The sequence below is a fragment of the Corapipo altera genome, unplaced genomic scaffold (genome assembly GCF_003945725.1).
Source record: "Corapipo altera isolate COAL_440 unplaced genomic scaffold, ASM394572v1 216, whole genome shotgun sequence".
In the NCBI taxonomy this organism is placed as follows: Eukaryota; Metazoa; Chordata; class Aves; order Passeriformes; family Pipridae; genus Corapipo; species Corapipo altera.
In genome coordinates, this window is record NW_020885034.1 from 74,641 (window position 1) to 93,522 (window position 18,882).

At 53.5% G+C, this 18,882-nt stretch overlaps 1 protein-coding gene across 4 annotated transcripts in view; it reads right to left on the reverse strand.

Annotated features, from left to right (window-relative positions):
- MTMR4 (myotubularin related protein 4) overlaps positions 1–18,882 on the reverse strand; it is a 57,491-nt gene that overhangs the window by 24,746 nt on the left and 13,863 nt on the right. For 3 of the 4 annotated variants that reach the window (XM_027668249.1, XM_027668252.1, XM_027668250.1), the window contains exons 2-3: positions 12,259–12,332; positions 1,414–1,503 (exon numbers count right to left, since the gene is read on the reverse strand). In XM_027668249.1, the coding sequence (XP_027524050.1) occupies positions 1,414–1,503; positions 12,259–12,261 (93 nt within the window). In that variant the 5' untranslated portion in view covers positions 12,262–12,332. Of the gene's footprint in view, positions 1–1,413; positions 1,504–3,707; positions 3,846–12,258; positions 12,333–18,882 lie in introns of those variants that run through there. The other variant, XM_027668248.1, reaches the window with a different exon arrangement.

Consider the following 18,882-nt stretch of genomic DNA (forward strand, 5'->3'; position numbering starts at 1 on the left):
GAAGAGAATATCCTCTGTTTATTTCTGCAGTTTATTTCTGCGTGCTTGCCAGAGCTGTTTTTAGCTGGCATGTGTTTCTTCTGCTTACGTGGCTCTTTCACACAGCACCAGAAGGGAGACAGATTAGAAAGGGATGGAAAGGCTGCAAGAACTGACAGAGGGAAATCCTGGAATAAACTGGCAGGTGCCTGAATACAGCTTGTTATCAAGCCACTGGCATCCTTTTGGAATCATAGAATTGTGGAATGGTTTGGGCTGGGAGGGACATTAAAGCTCATTTTGTTCTAACCCCCTGCCATGGGCAGGGACACCCTTCACTAGCACAGGTTGCTCCAAGCTCCATCCAACCTGGCCTTGGACACTTCACTTTACATTCAAATAACAATTTACTGCAGGGAAGTTACCCTTGGAGGGGTGATTTATGGTCCTCCATGCAGAAGACTTAAAGTAGAGCCTGTTCTTCTCCAGGAGCCTCAGCTCAGAGTCACTTCAGCAGCTTCACCCCCCCAAAGGCCTCAGACCTGCAGCCTTGACCCCAACAACTCCTCAGCCCATGGTTGCTCCTTCAAGACAACACCTCTCAGTCCTTGCTTTGCCCAGCACCTTTTGCCAAGGCAATGCTGATCCCAGAACAATCTCAGACACTGCAGCAGCAGCGGGAACAAGGTGAGCCTGGCTCCAGCCCCAGGAGGAGGACGATGAGCACTGGATGATGTCAAAGGAAGCACCAAACCCCCGAGGGCTGTGCTCCTGCCCTTGCTGCACAGCGGCAAAGCACCCAGGGCTCTTCCAAGGGTTTTTTGCAGCAGGAGGCTGGCACCATATGGAGGTGTCTCCTTCCAGCCACTCTGCAGCAGGAAAATGCCAGGAGCAACGTGTACCAGGGCCAGAGCAGGCAGTGCAGTCACTGCACCAAGCACAGCCCCGCTCCAACAGGACAGAATATTCTGAGCTGGAAGGGACCCACAAGGATCATCAAGTCCAACTCCTGAGCAAATAGCCCATACTGGGATAGAACCTGCAACCCTGGCACTATTAGCATCACACTCTAATCAACTGAGCTAATCCCCTGTCCCAGGGAGCATGTCCCTGCTGCAGAGCCACACAGGCAGCATCACGTTCCTCACTGCCAGCACGGGTGAGGACAGGGAATACCCAGCCTGGCTGTGCATCACATCATGCTCCAGCCTCGTTTCCCAGAGGCAGGAGGTGCTGTACACGTCCTGGTAGGGCTGGGAAGGCAGGGATGGTGCGTTTGGAATGACTGGCAACACGTGGAAGGACCCACCACTCCAAATGTGACCTTTGGCACCGGCCAGCCCGTGCCCTCCAGGCTGTCCTGGGCTGGAGAGCCGCCCTGCAGAGCCCAGCCTGCCACATCCCAAAGCTGTTTGGGTGTTCTGACTTCCTTACCTGCAATGATTCCTCCTCCTTTACGAGCTCCTTCGGGGGGAACAAGTCCTTGGCCTGGATGTACTCCAAACTGGGAGGGCCCTCCTCACCCTGCATTGCAAACAAGAGCACACAGTCAGACAGACAGGTCCCAGTCAGCATGTGCTGTGAAAGCCAAAAACTGAAGCTGCTGGATACTCTCAGCACCCCAGGAGCCTGGGGATGCCTGTGCATGGAAATGCCTGCTGTGCCTCTGGACCCCAGCAGCTCCTCTGTTGCAGAGTCCCCACAGCACAGTAAAAGGCCAAAGCAGGTCTCCAAGTCCTGCCTCTTCCAGCTGAGTGGTGTTTGGAAAGCCAAGCAGATGCACCTTGGCCAGCACAGGATCTGGGACTGATGTGACAGTAATTTGTCACGTCAGCTGTTCCCCTGGTACCTCCCCCGGTACCAGGGCAGACACAGCATGACACAGAGGGTTTCCATCTACAGTCCAGCCTCAACCAACTCTTCCTCCTCTTAAGGACTGCTTTCTTTGAGGAGTTTTCATTTTCACTTTCAGCCCACAAAAATCTGGCAAGAGCCTGAAGTTTCTGGAGGAGAATATACAAGTGGGAAAAGTAACCCAACAACAACTGCACCTCAGTGCACCCAGTTCACAGCAGGCATTACTGACTGGTGCCAGCACCCAAGCAGGGCACTGAGCCCCAGTGGACGTGTCCATACTGCTCAGATGGACACCCCAGAAAGCTCATGGAGGCCTCAGGGTGGTCTGAGAGGACACACAGAGCCTGAACACGCCACCCTGTGTCTCAGTTTAGGACCTGGGAATCTTCAGTCACTCGTAGAATCACAGACTAACCCAAGCTGGAGGGAATCACAAAGATCAAGTCCAACTCCTGGCCCCGCACAGGACACCCCAACAATCCCACTATGTGCCTGACAGTGTTGTCCAAATGCTCTTTGAGCTCTGGCATGAATGTCAGTGCCAATTTTCACCAGCCCTCCCACAGACCTTGTCAAACCACCGTGTTGTCTGAAGGAGCAGCACTCAGATGCTCGCTGCTGGGAGCCCAGGATGGTGTTAACTCCACATGTATTTGGTGTGGGAATGTTTTCTTCGGAATGCCTCCTAATTGTAGCTTCTTTAGGCTCCAGCATTTACCAGGAAACGCTCTGTTCTGTAAGCACTGAGTAATATTTTAACATGAAATATCTTTCTGGGTATGCCACCCAAGCCAGAATCTGAATTTTAACCTGAAGAAAGGAGATGCCAATCCTTCTGGCTCAGGAATATATAAAATGATGCTGAATCCCCTTGTGTTAGTGACAGGGGCTGAAGCCTTGTCATCCACAAGAACAGCATGGCCTGAGGTGCTCCCTGGACCTCAGACGGGGGTGACCAGACCCGCCCCAGCCCATCTCCAAGGAACCTGCACACATGCTGTTATAACTGGTGTAAAACTCGGCATCAACCCCAGCTAGAGGGAAAGGCACTGCCCCTCCTCACCCCCACTGCGATGGACACAGGGCACAGCTCCTGCCAGAGACTCGCTCCCACGCCGAGGCACAAAGGGAAGGTGTGTGCCCGTGTCGGTGCGGCAGCCGGGGAGCAGAGATCTCCCATCACCACTTTGCAGCTCGCAGAGAAATCCCAGTGAGCAGCAGGAACTGGAACAGGGCAGCCCGAGCTCTCCACCGGCCTGGGTGTCCTTGAGTCCCGCCTCGCCTGCGGCGCAGGGCGGGCGGGAGGCTGAGCATCTCCCGCTGCCACATCCCATCCCGGCGACCGGCAGGGCGGGGGCTCAGGGCCCCGCGCTCTTCACAAGCCGCCTGAAGCCCTCAGAGCCCATTTGGCCATGAGTCCCCCGGGGAGGGGTGGACAGTGGGTCTGCAGAAGGGGCATCAGAGCAGGAAAACTCCTCTCCCCGAAGGTATAAAAGCCACGGAGCTCCCAGCACAGCAGCACCAGCACAGGAGGGGTCCTGCACGCCCTGCGAGCGCCGCAGCCATGGCGGGAGCGGAGCTCCCCTGGGGTCGGATGCTCTCCACGGTAATTTTCCAGCTCCAGGCAAGGACCGGCCGCATCCTGCGTGGCACATCATGGCACACGGTGGCCTGGGCCTTCGGGCTGCTCAGGGACTGCCGTGCCCTTGGACCGGGGCAGGGCAGCAGTGCCCGGCCACCGTGTCACCCGGCGGGAGCCAGGAAAGGGGATCCCCCCTCTCCACGCCCAGCCCAGGGCAGAGGATGCTGGAGAGAGCATCTGCCTTACGGCCCCGCTTCCATGGAGGAGGGGAATGAAAAGCAGCACTTACAAAGCAGTTGAGCATGGAGCAGGAGACGCGGCCTGGCAGACTCATGTTCATTTCCCGAGGCGGCAGCAGGGCCGGGCAGGCACAAGCAGCATCTCCTCCCTGCGGCTCCGAGCTGCGGCCGCGGGCCCGGCGCTGCGGCAGCGTCCCCGTCCCCGCTCCGCCGGGAAGGGCAGGAGCATCCCGGCCGCCGGCGGCCCGAGCAGGTGCCGCCGCTGACAATGGAGGGAGGGCGGGCGGAGGACGGGCAGACTCCACCTCCCTCCCGAGGCGGCCGAGCGCGGCTCTGCCATCTGAGCGTCTCCCTGACGGGCGAGGCAGAAAATGGAGCGGGCGGCGCAGGGACCGCGGCCCCGCCGGGAGCGGCCCCTTCCTCGCCCCTTCCCGGTGGGAGCGGCCCCGGGAGGTGCATTCCCGGCCCCTGGCGCTGCTCCCGCCGGCACCTGCCTCGTGCCGCACCGATGGCGGGAGCGCCGGGAACAATAGCGGGAAGGCGGCTTCATGGCCCGGCACCGAGCCCTCTGCCCCGGCTTTGCATCCCAGAACTGAGCCCTCCGCCCCAAACCCTCCACCCTGACATCAAACCTCTGCCCTCCGGCCCAGCACCGACCCCTCGGCCCCAGCACCAAGCCTTCTGCCTCGGTACCAAGCCATCCACCCCAAGCCACCCATTGTGGCACAGACGCTTCCACCCCAAGCCCTCCAGCTCAGCACTGACCCCTCTGCCTCAACCCCTCTGCTCCGGCCGTGCTCCCAGATGCTCAGCCAGGACCTCCTGCTGCACCTCTGAGCCCCCATCCTCCTCCAGTCCTCTCTGCCTGGCCACGGAGATGAGGACAAAGGGGCTGCCCTGCTGCTGGCTCACTGCAGAACACTCCCAAGACTAAGTCCCCCTTCCCAGGAGCACAGGGAGCAGCTGGATGTCCCCAGCTCCCACCAGCACCTGTGTGCCCGAGCTCAGTCCCTGGTGTGGGCAAGGTTCCCCAGGGCCACTGCTCCCCTTGCTGACCATGTGGACAGTCAGCTGCCATTTGGCAACACTCACAGACACAGATGCAGGAAATGCTGTGGTTGAGCACCCACACCCCCCCAGCCCCCCAGGAGCTCACCTTTACTGCTTTCAAGCCCACAAGCAAATAGCTCCCAGGTCACAGCCCATCCTAGAAGCCACAGGACAATGGTTTCCTGGGGAAAACCATCTCCATTTCTACCATCAGCTGCTGCTCTGCCTCCACCGCTGAGCCAGAGGGAGAATCTCTTTCTTCAAATGTAAAATTAAAACCCGGCCCTTCATCAATCCTCCAAGGCCCAACTGTTTTGCTCAAATCACACCAGCTTTCTGCCCCGAAAACACAAATCCAAAACAGAGCACAGCCTGTAGCTGTTGAGCTCCTCTTAGATGTGGTTGCCCCAAAACCACCACAGACAGCTCTCCCCAGCAATACCAGTGAGATCTCAAAGGGTTTTTCTCAAGTCAAACAAAAGATTTGGGCATTTCTCTGCAAAATTGTTCAGTGTTAGATTATTCAGAGCTGCTTTGGCCATGGGACAGCTTTGTGACACCCAGACCTGCTGCCTGCTGTCACTGCAGGGCAAAACACAGTTCCCTGAGCTCTCTTGCTGGGAAAACAATCCTACAGACTGCCCAGGGTCACACCGGATAAAAGACTTGGAAGAACATACAACCACACCTGGAGATAAGCTGTGAAATCCCGTTTCACCTCAGCTCTGTCCCACTCCAACATTTACATGGAGTGGGGTGGGTGAACATCAGGCACTGCCCATCCTCAGGGGCACCCAACTCAAGCTGGCATCCACAAACCAAAACACAAGGAGAGCAGAGGGTTATGGATGAGGACAGAGAGTTATGGATGAGAACAGAGGGTTAAGGATGAGGTTAGGGATTTGTCTGGGCCAAATGTGAGTGGCAGGGGAGGTGCCCTGCTCCCTGCAGGTTCTCTGAGGGGAACGCCAGAGGTGTGCTGAGCAAGCAGAGCAGCAGAAGGTGGAAGAAACCTTTTATACCGGAGAGAAAGTAGAGCTATAAACACTGTAAAGTCAATATTTATTCTTTTTCCTAACATGCATCAAGGGAAAAGCAGCACAGCAGGTCTGGGGAACAGCTGAAGCACAGGAGTCTCTTGGGCAGAGTTCGAGCATACATTGTTATTGAGAGCAGACAACACATGACCAGTGTTTCTAACACACAAAACCATGGACAAGGCAGGTAAGAGTCTGCTCTGACCCATGGCAAGATTTTTAGGACCAAGGCTCAGTTCAGGGCCTGGCATGGGGCCTGTTTGCAGCTCGAGTTGCAGAAGGACCTTTGTAACCCCCCTAAGCCACAGCTGCGCTGAGTTAAAGGGCTGCTCGTCAGAGCAGGACTTTGAATTTCCACCTAAGCCGACCTGAACGCCCACAAATAGAACTGCTTCTGCTTTCACTGAAATATTTTTGTACTTTTAGCATTAGAAAAAGATTCACACATGGCTTAGAAACTTCTGCCCGAGCGCTGAGCCTGGTGCAGAGCAGCAGCAGATCTTGCCCCGCAGTTCAGTGGTTTGACAGAGTTTCAGGAGGAACTGGATTCAGACTCTGCTTTCACTTCCTTCAAAAGTTCCCAAAATACCTGCTCTCCTTTCCCCTCCAGTGACCCAGGCAAGGCCAGGAGTGGTGCTGGGCAGCTGGGGTGGCCCAGCACGGGACCGCAGAGCGCTCCAGCCTCCTGAGCTGGCTTAGCCACAGGGATTTCCTAAATGCCACCTCAGATGCCTCCCTGGCTGAGCAGCTGAGTTCTGCTGCACTATCACGAATCACCAAGGAAGAGAAGGTTATTTTCACACAACTGGGCTCCTCCTTGTGCATGTGTGTGTTCATGCAGGCAGAGAGAAACCTCCCTCCTCATCTCCCAGCCACAACAATCCAAAAGGTTCCTCGGCTCTGAGGAATCAGAGCTGAATATAACCTGGGCAGTTGGTAGAGATTAACCCTTTTCCCTCTGACTAGTACTGCACAGTGTCCCTGTGCTGCTCTTCCCACCCCTCTGGGCACCTCTGCTCCCACCCTGCAGGTAAAGAGCTTGCAACCTCTCCTGAGGGTCCCCAAAGGGATTTAGAGGCTCGGAGATAACATGGAGCTTGGCAAAGATAGGACTGGCATTCAAGGGGCCATCCTGCAGCCTCCAAGGGAGATGATATTCCCTATGGAAACATGCCTGCATGCACCAGGAGCCCACCCTGCAGCATGGGCCTCACAGGGGTGAGCTGCCATCCAGTCCCACGTGCCCAGGGAATCCGTACTGGGAGCAGGGGACAGGCACAGAGATGCTGGAATCTCTCTCCTGGCCTGGAGCCAGTCAACACCTTAAATGAATCATTTTGCCAATGGCTGGCCCAGCATTCCACAGGTTTGGGAATGGGTGGGGGTCAGGGAGCAGCTAATTCCCACCCTGCCAGGTGACCTCTGCGGGGTCTGCAGCTCGACCTCTCCAAAACTGACAATTGTCCCAAGCAAAGGTCTGCAAATGTCCCAAACTGCTGAATGACTCACAGATTAGCTGGGGGAGCCCAAACCCCGTGTGAAATACAGTTGCTGGCAGAGTCTGTTCCCTGCAGAAAGGGTGAGAAGAGCCACAAGCTGATCACAGGGCTGGAACACTTCCCCTATGGAGCCAGGCTGGGAGAGCTGGGGGGGTTCACCTGGAGAAGAAAAAGCTCTGGGGAGACCTGAGAGCCCCTTGCAGGGCCTAAAGGGGCTCCAGGAGAGCTGGAGAGGGACTTGGGACAAGGGATGGAGGGACAGGACAAGGGGAATGGCTTCCCACTGCCAGAGGGCAGGGATAGATGGGATATTGGGAAGGAATTGTTGGCTGGGAGGGTGGTGAGGCCCTGGCACAGGTTGCCCAGAGAAGCTGTGGCTGCCCCATCCCTGGAAGTGTCCAAGGCCAGGTTGGAACCTGGGCTAGTGGAAGGTGGAGGCAGGGGAGAACCAGACAATCTTTAAAGTCCCTTCCATCCCAAACCATTCCATGATTCCAAGAGGCAAACTGGTCACATCCACTGCAGGGAGGTGCCACCACACCTGACTCAGACTTCTGTGGGCAGGGACACCCTTCCCGACCCTGACAGGGCTTTATCCTTGATTTATTTTTGGTGCCACAAATAAAATTACTGTAAAATTATTTCCTTGGGCAGAGAGCACCACATCTATCCCTTCTACAGAATAAAGGTGGGCTTTTCATCCCCCCAGCACAGTGCATCCTGCAGACAGAGAGGAGGGAGGGCAAGGGGTGGCAGGGATCCGAACACGCAGCCCTGTCCCTGGGAGCACACCCACTGCCCAGACCGCCCTGATCTGCCTCCAGCTGGAGACCTCTGACAGGAAAATTGGCAGGAGGAGCTGACTGCCCTGGGAAGGGACTTCCAGGACACGAGAAGCAAGTCAAAAACAGCCAGGGTAGCTCTGCTTGACAGCTGGGGGCTCTGGCAGCAGAGGGGCCATCAGGGTACTCCAGTTTAGATCCTTCCAGGTCTGAATATTTGTTTTGGATGAAGATCAAGGTAGGAACTGGTCATCTAGATCTTTTTTTTTCAGGTAAGGAGGGGGAGGGAGAGACTCGTATCATTTATCTCATCCTAGAATTTAAAATTTCTCCTCTTCCTGCTTGTCAGGTGCCTGCACTGGGATGAGATGAACTGCACTCAGACACGGATTTCTCCCTCTCTCCATAAACTGATGCAGGGAGCTGACGAGCTGTGGCCAAAGGGACTTCTTGTTCTGCCTCCCCTACTTCTGTTGCACGAAGGGCATCTTTGTTTCAGGTCCCCCCTACAAAAATAGTTCATTTCCTCAAAGCCTAAGGATGAACTAAAAGGCTGCTGAGCCACTGAGGTGGCCTCCCAGAAATAAACCCCTAAACCCTTGCGAAGAAAATTTGCTGGTTTATAGCCCATAAATCAGGACTGGGATGGTGAGTTGTCGTCTTTTCATCTTCACAGGATGACAGAAGAGCTTATAGATCTGTAACACTGCATTTAGTATTTGCTCAGAAAGTTGCCCAGAGGTGAGCACGGAACAGAACATGGAGAAGGAAACCTTTGAGAAGAGGGACAAAAGGGCAGAAGTCACGGGCTGTCGACTCCATGCACCTCAAGAGGGGACAAGGGAGGGCTGAGCTGCAAACCCCCACCTGGGAAAAGTCATGGGCCCCTCCAAAGGGTAAGAACTGTCATGGAAACTCAGATTTTTACATTCCCAGTATTCCCAGCAATAAGAAGAGGGAATGCTGCCATGGGAGCTGAACATGCAGTGAGAGCTGAGCACCGAGCAGAGCAGCACCTGCACTAACGTACCTGCCAGGGGAGTTTTAAGTAATGTATTAAGGTACCAGGGCTCCATTGGCCAGAGTTAAGGATTAAACCAGCACTAGTGTGGTCTTCAAGGTCATTCCCATCACAGCTGGTCTTTGGGGAAAAGCAGGAAGAGTCTTGCAACCCAACCTCTGAACTGACACTCGCCCAAACATCTGTGCAGCAGAAAGGGCAGAGCAGCTGCTGAGCCACATCTGGGCTGCTGCTGAGTCAGGGAGAAGCTTCTGGGCATGCCCTTGCTAACTAGGGGGCACTGGTGCTGTGCCCTCTGCCTCCAGTGATCACAGGGAATTCAGGAAGCACTCAGCATGCCTGCAGGGAACAGGATTTCCAGCCAGCCCTGGAGAGCTCCAGCCCCAAAGCACCCCGGGGTGAGCAGGCAACATTCTGGAGCATCCATTAAGCAGCAACCCAGCCTTCCCTGTGTTTAACTTGGGAGTCACAGCCTTCTGGAGAGGTCCCAAAAGGACTCCAAGGAGGCTGTCAGGGGTTTACAGCAGCTCTCTTTGCCTTCAGCCGCTGACAGAGGCTCAGGTAAGTAGGTGGAGGCAAGTGCTTATTTCCCCAGCTCACGATTACAAGCCATTTTCTCTCCCTTGCCATGGGAGACAAAAAGCCTGTAAGTCCCTTCCCAAAATGGTGGGTGAGGAGGGGAGTTGTGGGGTTTCTGTGGGATTTTTTTCCCCAAGAGAAAATAATGATCTTTTTTTTTTAAAACCGAAGGAACATTTTAATAAAATATGGAAAAAGCCCTAAATCCTTTTCAGAAAGGCCTTTGAAAGGGTATCTTTCAGGTACTCACGAGGAGCAGAAAATTCTCTTGTCTAGAAGAAACCAAGCTGCAGTTACACCTAAGGGTGGGGAAGGCCAGGTCAGGATAAGATCTACCCAGACACAGGAAAGGAGCACAGGGAAAAGAATAATAAGTCCAAAGTTCCAGTCTGTGCACCCCAAAAACCACAGAGCTCCAGGGAGGGGTGACAAGGACAAAAGTGGCTTTGCTACAGAGAATTTAAAAGACTAGAGCTCTTCAGATGTCTAAGGGGAATGTAAAATATGTGAGTAAAAAAGAATGTGAATGTCTAAGGGGACTGAAAATGCTGGAGGGCAGGAGGTGCCCCCAGGCAGCACCACACTTTACTGTTATCCCCTTTTCAAGAACTGGGGACCAACCAAAACAACCTGGGGCAGGTTCCAAAACACGGCTGGCACAGCTCTGACACACCGGGTTGCTGCTGCAACATCTTGCTTTTGAAAAGCCTGATGAATTCACAGATGAAAAACCTACCAAGGGCTCGTAAAACATTACCAAGATCCTGCAGGACCTGACAGGTGAGGGCACACACCTGAGCCGTGTTCCCCCTGCAGCAACCACTGGTGGTCCTGTCAGTGGGTGTCTGACCAGCCTGGCCTCCTCCACCTTACCTGGAGGGCGTTTTGATGCATTTTCCATGTGTTTATTCCCTTTTTTTCCCCCATTCATATCTGGATACATCTGCATCCCTCTCGCCCCCAGAGAAGCTGTTGGGTTTTACACCTCCAGTGTGACACCAGGGTAGTTCCAAGGGGAAGTGTGAGATCCTTTACCAGGTTAGGACGCAGGTGTTACTTTCACCTCTCCATCCCGGAGAAAGCTCCTCATCCTGCAGCGTGGGGATAAGCTCTTCCAACAGGAAGCACAGAAGATCTTGAGGCAAAACCAGGGAGCACAAGGATAGGGACTACCCCAAAAATGCTGCGTGTGTAACTACTAGAGCTGAGAGTTCAACTAATGCAGAGAGCACGTTTCCTTTCCTCTTCCAGTTGTTAACAGAACACGTGGGGGACAATCCCTCAGGAGATGTCACGATTTCCTCGAGCACTCTGCCAGATTTTTATCCTTTTTTTTTTTTTTTTTACATGTTTAACCTAAATTTTCATGTCCTCAATTGGAATTTCCAGCCCTCTGAGTGTCTCTGCTGTTCTCCTCAGCGCTCCTTCCCCCACGACAACACGCTCCTGGCAGTGGGAGCACGAAGAAGCTGATGCTAATCCGTGTCACTGCAGCAAACTCAGGCTCTGCCCACCCACAGCCCCACATGCAGATCACCCCTCTTCAAACTACCACCCTCGGGGCACTCTCAGCATATTATCTTTCAACATTCCCAGTCTCCAGCTTTTTTTTCCTCCCAGCAGATCCCTCGTATTTTGGGTTATTTCTTGCTGGAGGCATTAGAGGCCCTTTATCCGAGTTTATCAGCAATCTGGCTGCTTTGGCTGGGGTTCAGATTCTTTTCTACCACATTTTTCTGTGACTAATTCTTGTGAAATTTCTGCTACTTTGGTGGCACCAGAGCTGTTATTAACATGGTGTTAAATCCTTCACTGAGAGGTGACAGAGGAACACAATGAGAAACCCCAGCAATAAGTTTTAAAGTAAAAATAAATCATAAGCCACAAATGTCACTAGTCCAGGGAGACAGGAGAGATTTCTAGTCTTACTTCCTTTTTTCCTTAATCTATTCCAATAACAGGTTTAGGGGTAAATGTATCCTATCAACAGCATCTTGCTGACAGTGATAAAAGCTCTCTGTGTTATATTATTATATATAATACACAATACTATAGCACTCTTCTTGTTCATTCTTGCATTTCTTCTCATGCATTTAGCAGCAATACAATATTTGGACACACAGAGAACCAGACCACCCACAGAGGACAGAGGCAGACTGGAATCATGGAATCATTCAGGTTGAAAAAGCCCTCCAAGATCATCCAGTCCAATTGCCAAGGCCACCACTAACCCGTGTCCCCAGGTGCCACATCCACGTCTGTTAAACCCCTCCAGGGATGGGGACTCCCCCACTGCCCTGGGCAGCTGGGCCAGGGCCTGACCACACTTTCTGTGAAGAAAATTTCCCTGATGTCCAACCTGACCCTCCCCTGGCACAGTTTGAGGCCGTTCCCTCTCATCCCATCACTTGTTCCCTGGGAGCAGAGCCCGACCCCCCCCAGCTCCCCCCTCCTGTCAGGGGGTTGCAGAGCCAGAAGGTCCCCCCTGAGCCTCCTTTTCTCCAGGCTGAGCCCCCCCAGCTCCCTCAGCTGCTCCTGCTGCTCCAGCCCCTTCCCCAGCTCCGTTCCCTTCCCTGGACATGCTCCAGCCCCTCAGTGTCTTTCTTTAGAGAGGAAATAGGATATGGACTCACCATCCTCAGACACCGTCCAACCTCTCCTGGTTCAATCACAGCTCAGTCTCTTCTTGTTCCTCCACAAGTCTCACCTGCAGCAAAGAGGAGACAACCCAGAGCAGAAGCTGAGTTTACAGGAATTGAGTTTAGAAAGGAAACTAGTCCAGAAGTTTAGTTTACAGGAATGGTACTCCAGTATGAACATAGAGGGGAAAAAATGAAGATTCCCCCATGGCCAGTGCCTCGTACCTATCCCTGCTGTCCTTCAGTTCATGCCCTTTCCAAGAGCTGCTGGAAATCAGATTCAGTATCACAGGGGACACACCAAATCCTTCAGGACAGCCACTAACACAGCACACAGGACTCATCACCCATCACAGGTACAAAACCCACACCTCGGGAGCATGGGAGGGAGCTGAAGGAAGACAGGCTTGGCCATTGTGGTTCAAGGACCTGGAGAGGATCCTTCCTAAAGAACTTTTGAGAAGATTGCTGTGGACTTGGGAGGAAATCACCTCTAAAATCCAGTCCTGCCAGTGCCATGAAAAACCAGCAGCCCCTTCTGTCAGCTTTGCCCCCGCTCACAGGTCACAGGAGGCATTTCTGGGAGGGGAAAAGCCAAGCAGCAAGACTTAAGCAAGGTCCTGCTCCAAGAAAATCCTTTCCAATAAGATCAGACAGTCCCATGGGTGATCCTGGGAGCTCCACTGAGGAAGCTCTCTCCCATATGGGATCATTTGATCACCAACATCTCTCTCACTGTGCCTCAGCTCTGCTCTTCCAGCCCCACTCAGGGGCCAGGCTGGACGGGGCTTGGAGCAACCTGGGCTAGTGGAAGGTGACCCTGCCCATGGCAGGGGGTGGAATGAGATGAGCTTTAAGGTCCTTTCCAACCGAAACCATTCTGGGATTCTGTAATTCTGCACATGTGTCCCAATGTTCTTTAAGTACAATGGTTTAAGCAGGAGTGTTCAGTATTCAGGTGCAGCCTGAGGAAGGCTCAGAGCTCCCCAACCAAACCTGATTTTTGCACACCAAAGCTTCAAGAACACTCAAGGACTTAGGTGATTTTTGCCACCATTAATTTTAACCTCTCTCCTCCTCAGATGAAATACAAATGCCAACAAATCTGCAACTGGGGAGCGTCTAAACCTCCCACACAGCACACCCCAGGCTGAGCATCCCCCTCCTTCCACCACTGAGGAATTGTGTCAACTACAGAAGAGCTTCTGAATACCTGCCCAAGGCTTTCCCTTACTCAGGAATTTCCTTCCCAGCCCACAATAAGGTGAGGTTTGACACCTCCACCCCACGAGACCAAGCTGAATCAAGGACTCAGGGCTGGAACGTGACTCTCACCGGGAGCCCTGTGGGAAGGAGCTCCTGCCCTGCTTGAGGTTGGAATCATTATCCTTGGCCTTTCTGCTCATTGCTCACAACCTGCCATGCACTGGACAGGAAAGGACAGCAGAAAGGAATGGGAGGTCAGAAAGGACTCAAAACATATGCAATATATTGATATATTTGATTATCTTTATAGGTCCATGGAGATGTCCCAAGTGCTGGAGCCCCTCTGCTCTGGAGCCAGGCTGGGAGAGCTGGGGGGATTCACCTGGAGAAGAGAAGGCCCCTGGGATAACTTAGAGCCCCTTGCAGGGCCTAAAGGGGCTCCAGGAGAGCTGGAGAGGGACTTGGGACAAGGGATGGAGGGACAGGACAAGGGGCAATGGCTTCCCACTGCCAGAGGGCAGGGATAGATGGGATATTGGGAAGGAATTGTTGGCTGTGAGGGTGGGGAGGCCCTGGCCCAGGTTGCCCAGAGAAGCTGTGGCTGCCCCTGGAAGTGTCCAAGGCCAGTTTGGACAGGACTTGGAGCAACCTGGTCTGGTAGAAGGTGTCCCTCTCCATGGCAGAAGGGTCTTTAAGGTCCCTCCAACCCAAACCATGCCATGATATTACCTTACATTTAAAAGCAGATCACCAAGTTTCAGGAAACTATGAAAAAAAACCCCCACAATGGGAATCAAACTTCCTAGAAAAAAAAAAAAAAGCCAAATACTGCAATATCACCCTTCAAACCCAGATCAGCCTGGCTCTTTTCAACCATAAAAGCCTTTTTTCCACTCGTTAGAAATGATCTCACATCTCAAGACTTCACAGAGGAACGAGCAGCAGCCACCACACCACTGGGAGAGTCACTGCCAGCAGGTGACTTACAAGTGAGGTGAGAAGCACAATTAGCAAGGGAAGTAAAATGTTAAATATGCTTTTTTTCCAGAAATCTGAAGATATCTGAATTATTAACACCGAATGACACACGGGGACTGTTCCTGCAGAGCAGGTGCGGATTTATCCAATCATTACTCATGGCCACCTCAGGTTCTCAGTTCCTTCCTCAGAGGAGAAGTTGGTAATGGCCAGAAACCGAAACTCTTTGGCTGTGTCATGTGTGAGGAAGTTCCTCCTGGCTCCCATCCCCCAGCTCCTCTGGAAAGCCACAGTTGCCCAAGAAAAAGGCAATTCATGGCAGGGGACTCTGCATGAGCTCAGCCCCGCAGGAATGCTGTCACTCTTCCATCCCCAAGGGCTTCCTCCTCCTGTCGGAGCAGGGACGGAGCTGAAGGGGCTCCTGAGGATCCATGGGGTGAAGAAAACCAGGAGATACCACAAAACCCCAAGTGCTGCTTGTAGCACCGAGGACCTCCAACATTACCCGAGTTACACCTGGCCCAGGCTTTGCTCCTGCACTTGTGCTCTTCCACATGTTCCTGTGCTGGCATCCCAAATGCAGCCCCCTGTTTCAGGACTCCTCCTTCCAAAGGCTGTTGTGTCCTGCTGGCTGCTGGCTCTGCCACTGTGGCTTCCAGCCAAAGGCTCTCCAGCCCTCGGGAAGGAGGTGGCAGCTGCCCAAAGCACCCAGCACTGCTGTCCAGCACCTCTCTGGGCTGGCACCCACCACCTCTCCTGTGCAAGTCAAGTTTGGCAGCTGCTCAAGGGTCTGTTTCCCATGCAAAGAGGTTGGATTCCCCCAAAATCCAGGTCAGAAGCTCCCCTTAAAATCTCGGTGACAGGGGATGGGCTGGGGGTGGCACCTGCTGTGCCAAGGTGGAGGCTGATGCTGTGGAATTAAATGAGACCAGAGACAGGGAAAGCCAAGACAGAAAGGATGGAACCGGAGAGAAGGTAAGAGAGAACGATGCCCTTTCACACACAGATGGAATCACACAGTCACAGAATGCTTTGGGTTGGAAGGGACCTTAAGGATCATCTCATTCCAACCCCCACTGTCACAGACAGGGACACCTTCCACCAGCCCAGGCTGCTCCAAGCCCCGTCCAACCTGGCCTGGGACACTTCCAGGGATGGGGCAGCCACAGCTCCTCTGGGCAACCTGTGCCAGGGCCTCACCACCCTCACATGGGAGAATTTCTTCCCAATATCCCACCTAACCCTGCCCTCTGGCAGGGGGAAGCCATTCCCCCTTGTCCTGTCCCTCCAGTTCCTGAGGCAGAGTCCCTCTCTGGCTTTCTTGTAGCCCCTTTCAGATCCTGGAAGGAGCTGTGAGGTCTCCACACAACCTTCTCTTCTCCAGGCTGAACAGCCCCAACTCTCCCAGCCTGTCTCCAAAGGGGAGGTGCTCCAGTCCCCTTGTCAACTCAGTGGCCTCCTCTGGACTTGCTCCAACAGTTCCACGTGCTTCTTATATTGGGGGCACCAGAACTGTACAGGGTATTCTAGGTGGGCTCTCACCAGAAAGGGGCAGAATCCTCCCTCACCTGCTGCCCACGCAGCCCAGGGCACAGGGGTTTCTGGGCTGCCAGTGAACGCTGCCAGCTCATGTGGAGTTTTTTATCAACCATCACCCCCAAGTCAGCCCAAACCCCAAACCCTCACACTGTTGTGCTGCTGTGCCCCCACAGCCAGGCCAAGAGCCCACTGCCCTCCCCATGGCTCGCTGGAGGGTCACAGGATGGTGCTGGTGGGGCCAGGGGGCTGATGCCACCTGACACACCCAGGCTGGGGGAAGTAGAGAACATAACTCACTTCACTCGAGCACTTTTACAGCTCGTAACTTCCCCGGAACTCTCAGTCCCAGAGCCAAACCCTCTGATAATGATGCCCTGTCAGAGGTGAGAACACTTGTAAAACCCTTAATTTGCTCCCTCCACAACCTCCTGCCCATGTGACTCACACCACACTTCCTTACACAACCACACTGTGGCCTCCAGGGATCTTTGCCCCTCCTGGTGAGCGGCAGGGACCAGAGCAGGGTCTGGAAACCTCTGTCCCAGTTCACTGCAGATGCTGGAACAGCCTGGCCAGGACAGAGCTCTGCCTGCAGCGCTGGCCCCGTCCTCCTCCAGGATCCTCAGCCTTGGCCCTGGCCAGACTGTCACACACACCAGTGACTGTCCTTTCCTAAAAACTGCAGCTCTGGACTCAAACCCCCAGGTCTCCCTTCAACTGCAATCCAAGCCAAGGTGGGACAGAAACCATACGTGCACTGGAAATCCCAGCTCTCCACGCAAACAACCGGGCTGCCAAAAACCGGGAGAATCCAAAACCCAGGAGAATTGTTTCCTCTCTCTCTGCCTCTCCACATCTCATGGAGATGCCACAAAAGTCCACAGCTGTGGATTTACAGGAGTCTTTGAGAAAAGCTTAAAGCCACACCTCCAGCACACCTGGGAACATGGAACAACAGTGGCACTCCCTGCCAGCACACCATGGGGAGCAGAGGTCCTGGGGGAGGGAGGGGGGATGCCCATCACACACAGGGGGATTTCAGACACACACATAGACCTTTGGAAAGGTGGGAAAGGCAGTTACAGCTTTCCAGCCTGGTCAGTGCAGCCAGAGAGGTGTCACAGAATCATGGAATGTGCTGAGTTGGGAGGGACCCCCAAGGATCATCAGTCCAACCCTCAGCCCTGCACAGGCCCAGCCCCAAGAGTCACCCCCTGTGCCCCAGAGGATCAGCCAAACCCTCCCTGAGCTCTGGCAGCCTTGGGGCTGTGCCCACTGCCCTGGGGAGCCTGGGCAGTGCCCAACCAGCCTCTGGGGGAAGAACCTTTGGCTGAGATCCAACCTGAGCCTGCCCTGACACAGCTCCAGCCATTCCCTGGGGTGTCGTGGGTGCCCCGGGCGAGGTGGGTGGCCCCTGGCAGCTCCTCACTTCCCGCTGGGAAACTCGGTTTTAATTGCTCATAAAAGTGCAGCAATTGTTTGCAGTTGGAGCGAAGCTCTCTGTGCTCAGCTCCTGCCCCAGGCAGAGAGTTTTGCTTTAATTTCAGCTAAAATCGTAGAGTTAGTCCTGGCACACTTAAAGGGGAAAAAATAAGTCCAATAGTGAACAGGGGATGTTAGTAAAAAAATCAAAAACCAGGAACCCTTTTAACCTTATTGTGATCCCAAATGAAAGAGAAACAGTCATCTCAAGCCTCTCGACTAATTAGAGGCCAAAAATATAATTGTCAGACCCCACAGTTACATGCAAAGCAGATTGTATGGGATGGTCTTTGTTATTTTAAACAAAATTACAGTTCTGAGGGTTGTTTCTAATGAAGGCCATGACCAGCTGCTCTTCAACAACAAATCTCTTTTACTGCTGAATAACTACTAAAAAGAAAGGATGAGGCTACCAGAGCTCAGGAATGTCACAGCAGTACCAGATGATGGTGACAAGTTGCCAAAGTATTCAGATTGCTCTGGAAGGGATCATAATTTATGGGTCTAACCAGGGGCAAGGGATGAATTCCAAGATGCAGAATTACCCATGGATGAAGGGCTGCTGGAATTGAAGATTAGAGGACCCCACAGACACCTCCACATGAGCTGCTCATACAGGGACAGGCAAAAAGTCTGCTGCAATAATATATGACAGTAGTGGTGGCAGAGGGGATGGACTGGTGGCACTTCTGTCCCCAGCACTGCTGGGACCACAGCTACAGCTGACTCTGGGTGGCCAGAGCTCAGTCAGCATGTTTGGAGCAGGAACACCAATCCCATCTAGTAATCCAAAATAAAAACAGCTTGGATATGCAGCTTAAAAACCAAATATAATAATTAAAGAAAATCCTTCAATATGCTGAAGTGTTTATGCAAAATATCAGCTCTGGGCAACTCTGACAAGTATAGCTCTCAATCCAATTACTGCTAGATGAAGTTTCAGAATGGAATAAATTCCATCAAACTTATGGAAAAAGTTGTGCTTGTTGCTGCTTGGAGTACTTAAAATGGATTAAAGTTAGATTTTAGTCCAGGTCTGAAAACACAAATCCCCTCCACAGGGTTCTGGGCAAGCAGAGCTGCCCGTGGTGCCCTCAGCACATCCCACACCTCCAGCTGCTCTTCCCAAGGAGATCAGTGGCTCGGGATCACAGAGTCCCACATCCAAAGTTATCCCACCTGGGAGATGTGGGAAGGGTAAGAGGAGTTGTCCCAGGGGAGGGGGGTACCTGCCATGGCACTGCAGAGCTGCACCTGCATGACCCATCCTGGGTGCTGGGAGACATTGTCAGGCCAACAGGGAGCAGGACATGGGTGTCACCTCGCTCAGCCCATGGCACAGAGCCAACCACATTCCACCTTGGCTCACCCACAGCCACCAGGAAAAGGTCATGGCTTGCAAACCCTTCCTGG